The sequence below is a fragment of the Monodelphis domestica genome, chromosome 3, assembly GCF_027887165.1.
Source record: "Monodelphis domestica isolate mMonDom1 chromosome 3, mMonDom1.pri, whole genome shotgun sequence".
NCBI lineage: Eukaryota > Metazoa > Chordata > Mammalia > Didelphimorphia > Didelphidae > Monodelphis > Monodelphis domestica.
This window is the reverse complement of record NC_077229.1, coordinates 516,169,041-516,175,040: the sequence shown is the minus strand read 5'-3', so window position 1 is coordinate 516,175,040 and position 6,000 is coordinate 516,169,041. Positions and strand designations below refer to the sequence as shown.

Sequence of the window (6,000 nt, the reverse complement as noted above, 5' to 3'; positions counted from 1 at the left end):
TTAATTGCCTACAACAGAACCACTGTTCTAAAAAGAAAATCAAAACAAAGCAAAATACCAGATGCCAATAGTCTAGACCGAATACTTTAAGCCGTTCTGATGTGAATATGTTGGTCATTTTTCAGTGACAGTGAAGAACCTCTAGAGGCGCTTTTTGACAACGAAGTAGATATTTCCATTCCAGTAAAATATGAAGCCGAACTTCAGTTTTCCAGGTACACAAACACCTGCTTATTACTATTTTGTAAGGGGAAATGCTTCTTTAAATCTAGATAAAAGTGATGACTAGAGTTAGAGGTTTACCAAGTAAACCACCTAGAACACCCTCAATGAGACATGAAGGGCAATTATTATTTCTTTCTTTTTATATGTGAGTAAACTGAGGTTTAGAGCTAGTGATGAGCTGGTAACATAACTCATGAACCTTAGTCCTTATTCTACGCACATAAAAAATGGTTGTGCTATCTTCCTGGACAGAATAAAATATGAACCCATTTTTTATTGAAAACTATTATTTGCAGTTTATTATTTTATTTGATATTTTTTAAATTATTTTACTACTTTTACCCTCCAATTATTTTAAACTATCTTTCCATTTTAGCCTTTTGTCTATAACTTTTATAATATTATTTTATCCCTAATAGCATTCAATAGGCAAGAGAGTGATAGAATCATGTTAAGAATAAACATCAGGAACCGGGAAATTCTGAGAATGAATGTCAAGCACATGTAGGAAGTCATAAATGCAAAAAGAGTCTGAATTGTAAGACATACAAGTCTATCTTTGTATATTTCTTTTCCTTTTTTGCAAATTATTTTTTCCATTCTAATGCATGCACTTTTCCTAATACTTTGGCTTTCTTCAAGAATTCCTTCCATTCCATTTCATGAAAGACAAATTCCAGTAAAATGTTTTCAAAGGATTTCTTTTATTCATCTTTCCTTTACTTTCTTCTGGAATTCTGCTTAAGAAAACCATCTCTTGGACTCCACATTCAGATGACACCACCAGGATGAAAGGATCAGTTGAATTTTGAAGTTATAATTAAAAGCTTCAAGAATTACATGGAGTTTTAAGCTTTGAAAAAAAGGAGCAAGCCTAAAAAATTCTTATTGCAGGAAACTATTGGGGGTTTGTGAATGTTAATTCAGTAAGCACAAATGAAATTAGAGAATTCACATGAATTTTTCATTATTGTGTGTATGTCAGTGTGCCATGATTTATTTTAAAAATTATATTTATTAAAGTACAGAGATGCCAAATATGGGTCAGCAGTAAATGGAATTGTATTCTCTGACTCCTCAAGCCCTGGTTTTGTGGCAGTCTAAGGGGTTAGACTTTCTGACCCTAAATTGACGGGGTGGGGAAGAATTCAGCTTTGTCTATATGCAAGCATATTTTTAGGATTACATGGCTTGTAGCAGAAAGAGGAGACTCAAACTAAATTGAAACAAAACTTTTCTTCATTTCATTTTTTATCAATGCCTTTTGAAGTTCTGCAAGTGAATATCATATTTCAATTGCGGCCAATGATACCGTCCCTGACGTTATTAACTCAACCAGTGACATTGGAAATGAAATCAACGTTTTCTACTCGGTAAGAAATAACTACTAAAATTCTATCTTAAAGCTCGTAGTCATAAGTTTATGTTAGGCTGTATGTCATAACATGTATGGAAACATTTTGTCCTGACATGCTAATCCTGCTGCTTCAGCTTCCCCAAAGCAAAACTCTCTTCTCCAAATTCCACCGTTTGAAGATAATTTTTTAAGATCCCTGATGATATTTGCATTTCTGGTAATTGACAGTCATAAAAATCTCTAACGTCCTTCATTAAAGGAACAATGAGTAGAAAGCATTTTTTAGAAAAAGCAGACCAAGAAGCTATTCCAAATTTTGTTGGGCTTTTCATCAGTTATTTACTCAATTTGTTGAAAATCATGGCCATATTGTGATGTGAATAATTAAGAAGGTGAGAATTCCAACACAATTCTTGGCACCATTTTCTCTAATAAACTAGTTTAATCTCCATACATATGAATTTTAGTAAAAGCTAAATATATTTCTATTTCTATGCAGGCTCTCCTTTGCTACTATTTCTAAACTGGTGCCTCATCACAGTACTTATAGGCTTTATTTTAAGGATGATTTGTTTTAGCCAACCTAGAAAGGGTTCAAATTTGAACCCAGGTCTAATCTAGCATGGTTCAGAGAGGATCAATAGCAGAAATGTAGCCACCAGAGGATTTTGTTAGGTCACCTCAGAAGGCATACAAGGGTTCCTATCTAAAATAATGAAAAGAGGGGGCAGCTGGGTGGCTCAGTGAATTGAGATCCAGGCCTAGAGACGGGAGGTCCTAGGTTCAAATCTGGCCTCAGACACTTCCCAGCTATGTGACCCTGGGCAAGTCACTTGACCCCCATTGCCTAGCCCTTACCACTCTTCTGCCTTGGAGCCAATACACAGTATTGACTCCAAGATGGAAGGTAAGGGTTTTTTAAAATAAATAAATAAACAAACAAACAAATAAATAAATGGATAAATGAATAAATGAATGAATGAATAAATAAATGGAATAATGAAAAGAGTCCCCTCTTCTATGGAATCACAGATACCTGACACATTGAATTAACACATATATTATCAGAACAATATTACTTGTATTGGATCTTGCATAAATGTTTTCTTCTGTTATGATCTTTATTTTTACTAATGTAGTAAACCCTCCTTGAGGTGAGCTAGACTCTTATTCTGTAGAATGTCCAGTGCTATATACAGGCTCAAATGAAGTGAGAGTAGTTTAATTTAAATAAAGGTTATCAAAATGAATGCATAACAAGACAACAATAAAATATAACAGTGAATGGAAGTAACTTGCATTGTACTATTTCTTTTTCTCCATTAGAAAATAAGAACAAAGAAATAAAGAAATTCTTACTCAGTGAAAAAATGCTACTCTTTATTTCTATGACATGGTGGTGGTTGTTGCACTGCACATATGACCCACATGATTCTCTTCCTATGGGCAATCTGCCAAAGAGTTTTCACTATAAACATAAAAGAAGCTATATCAATAAAACATACAATTCACATTTTACTTGTCATGTCAGTATAAGGGTGCAGAATGACTTCGGAGAATAAATTAACCTTGATAGACAAGAGGTAGTCAGAAAATTTGGGTATCCCTTTCATATTATGGGGATTAGGAGTACCATCCCACCCCCACCTCACCCACTGGGATCTGGAAAATCTACATAAAATTTTTTGCACTCCTTTGTACAGAAAAGAAGTCTGAATCTTTTCTTTTTCCTTTATGGCGTGCTTATAGTTCCTTATTATAAAATACAGGTCAGTGGCTATATATAGGTCAATGTTAAGTAAAAATACTATCTAAAAATGAATTTTAAAAATATGAAATAAATGTGAAAAAATTAAATGAAACAAAATGGGCCAATATTATTCCGTCTTTTTCTGTGTTGTCTGCTGACCTTCATATGGGGACTTCTACAAAACTCTCCCAAAATTCCCATATAATTTCTTATGCTGATAAGTAATGTATGAAAAACTGATGGGAAAAGTCCTGATGCGTAAAGGCTATCTATACAGTCTTTTCACTTTCAGGCCATAGAATGCTGGAGCAAGTATGGAATTCATTGTTTTTAAGTTTCCTTGTCTGCATTACCCTTACCTGAACAAAATAGCAATCTCAAGAAAAGTAAGGGAATTTGAGTATTCAAAGAAATTTTGTCAAGGTGTTGTGATATTTTACTTCTTCCACACATCCATCACCAGGAGTCAGAGTAAGTTTTGAGACCAAAGAAGGTAACCCAAGGGTAAGAAAGAAGAAAAGTCAGAAGTCCCAGAAAGTGCCTGACAGGTGGCGCTAGACTTTCAGGATTGGGCATCCTCTGAAGCCACCCTAGAAGGTAGCTCCAGATGTGCTGAGAAGTCCATCCAGAAAGCTTATGCCAGTAGATCAGTTTCAGAGGACTCCAGTCTAGATAGCCCAAATCTTCAGATATTCTCTCAAGTGGTCAGAATTCCAAAGGAAGATATTTCACCTAGAAGTCAGATAGCTTGAAATCAATCCAAGGAGTTCCTAGAAACTGACCTCAAGCCTGAAGTGATAAGGTAAAGGGAAGTGAAGCAGGGCTTTGATTTCCCACTACATAATTTTACTTCATACTGGCACTTCTGGCTAGATAAGGGTACCTCCTTAGTTAAATGAATCGATTCTTCCTTTTCTGCTTTCTGCTTTCTTACTTGCTTTCTGCAAGTAGATGCCAAGAAAGATGAAAGAAGAAATTTCATCTTTCTTGGCATCTACTTGCTTCCAATTTTCTTGAGTGGGAGATTCTCTTGCCTATGAAAATTAAGAGATGGTGATTAGAACAAGGTCATTAATGTATGTAAGGACAGTCAAGATTGAAAGAACAAATATAAATTAAGTATTACATACTTAATTAGACTTTTCTCTTATTTTGTACAGATCCAAAAAAGTGGCCATATTCCTATACCAGAACTTTCCCTGAAAATTTCATTCCCTAACTTAACATCAAATGAATATCCTGTACTCTACCTAACTGGATGGTCATCTTCTGATGTAAGTCATGTTCCTTTGCCATCTTTAATTTACTTTAAGACTATTGTTGAATTGTGTGAACTGTTAAACTCAGGCAATGTGTTGTTTGGTTTTGCTGAACATTTTTTTATGAGGAATGAATGGCTTTGATGGGTTAGGAAAGGAGAAAGATATTTTCAGAAAAAAAGGTAATTTAAATAAAAATTATATGTAATATTTTAATTTAAAAATATTATCATTCTTGGTTTTATTTTCTATCAAATGAAAAAATTGATGCCATAACAAACTTATTGTCCTTCATTTTGCCTGCCAAGTGCTTTGCCAAAGCAATAATGGTGAAACAAATAATACAAATAATAGAGATCCTCCCAATAAAAAATGTTCATTCAGCTGCCTCGTAAGGTCCTATTCTAATAGTCTTCCTGATTTGGAAGTGATTCTGTATTCTCAAAGATTATGCCAGAAGGTGCAAGCTATGGAAAGTTGTACCAAGCTAGTCAGGCTTTAAGTTTGGACCCACAGTGAGTTGTATACCTCGCATTGCAGGATCCATCTAGCAACATTTGGAGAGGATCATCACCAAATGAGTTACAGAGTGATGATTTATTTTGGGCTGCAAAGCCATTGCATTGTGTCATAGGAGTTATAATCTATGTCAAGTCATTAAAGTTCTAACATCAGTAAGCAAATAGATTTGGGTATATATAAGGCTTTAGGTGGTTTCTCCTGGGAATTTCAGGTAACTGTTGTGTAGGGCCCATGATGAAGTGATCCCTAACTAAGATCATAAACAACTCATAAAATTAGGCATAAAAATGCACTTGCTTCACTTTGAAATTTTTTTAGAAAGCAATAGTTATTTAAAATAGCCCCTGAGCAGCCACAATAATTAATATATTGATTTTACCCTCATTTCTATTTTAAAAAAAAGAACAACATTACATGTAGGTTAGAGCAAGGCTTGAAACAAAACTAGTATCTAGACTTAATCATTGCTAACACTTTTATAGTTCCTTAAGGTTTGCAAAGAACTTTTACAAATATAACCTTATCCTCACAATCATCCCTGGAGATAAGGGATATTATTATCACCCCCATTTTACACATGAGGAAAGGAAACTAACATAAAGAAATTAAATAACTTGACCAGAATCACACAACTATTAAGTGTCTGAGTCTGGATTTGAATTCTTGATTGATTCCAATTCTAGCCAGTTTGCCCACCCAGGAGCCTCCATGAATAGTCTGTCACCAAATAATCATCACCAAATAGCATTTACTAAACTTTGACTTAATCTACTCAAGTATTGTCCAAGAATTTTTTTTCACAGCTGCTGATCCAATTTTATCTGTTTCAGTCTGATTCGCTTTTATTTCACCAAGCAAAAGTTGGTTCTGAATCCTCAATACCTAAA

General features: G+C 34.4%; 1 protein-coding gene across 1 annotated transcript in view; it reads left to right on the top strand.

Annotated features, from left to right (window-relative positions):
* The window catches only part of ITGA1 (integrin subunit alpha 1), a 205,327-nt gene that overhangs the window by 180,722 nt on the left and 18,605 nt on the right, over positions 1 to 6,000 (top strand). Inside the window, 3 exon segments of the mRNA XM_007486289.3 lie at positions 126 to 215; positions 1,496 to 1,598; positions 4,493 to 4,606. Coding sequence (XP_007486351.2) covers positions 126 to 215; positions 1,496 to 1,598; positions 4,493 to 4,606 — 307 coding nt within the window.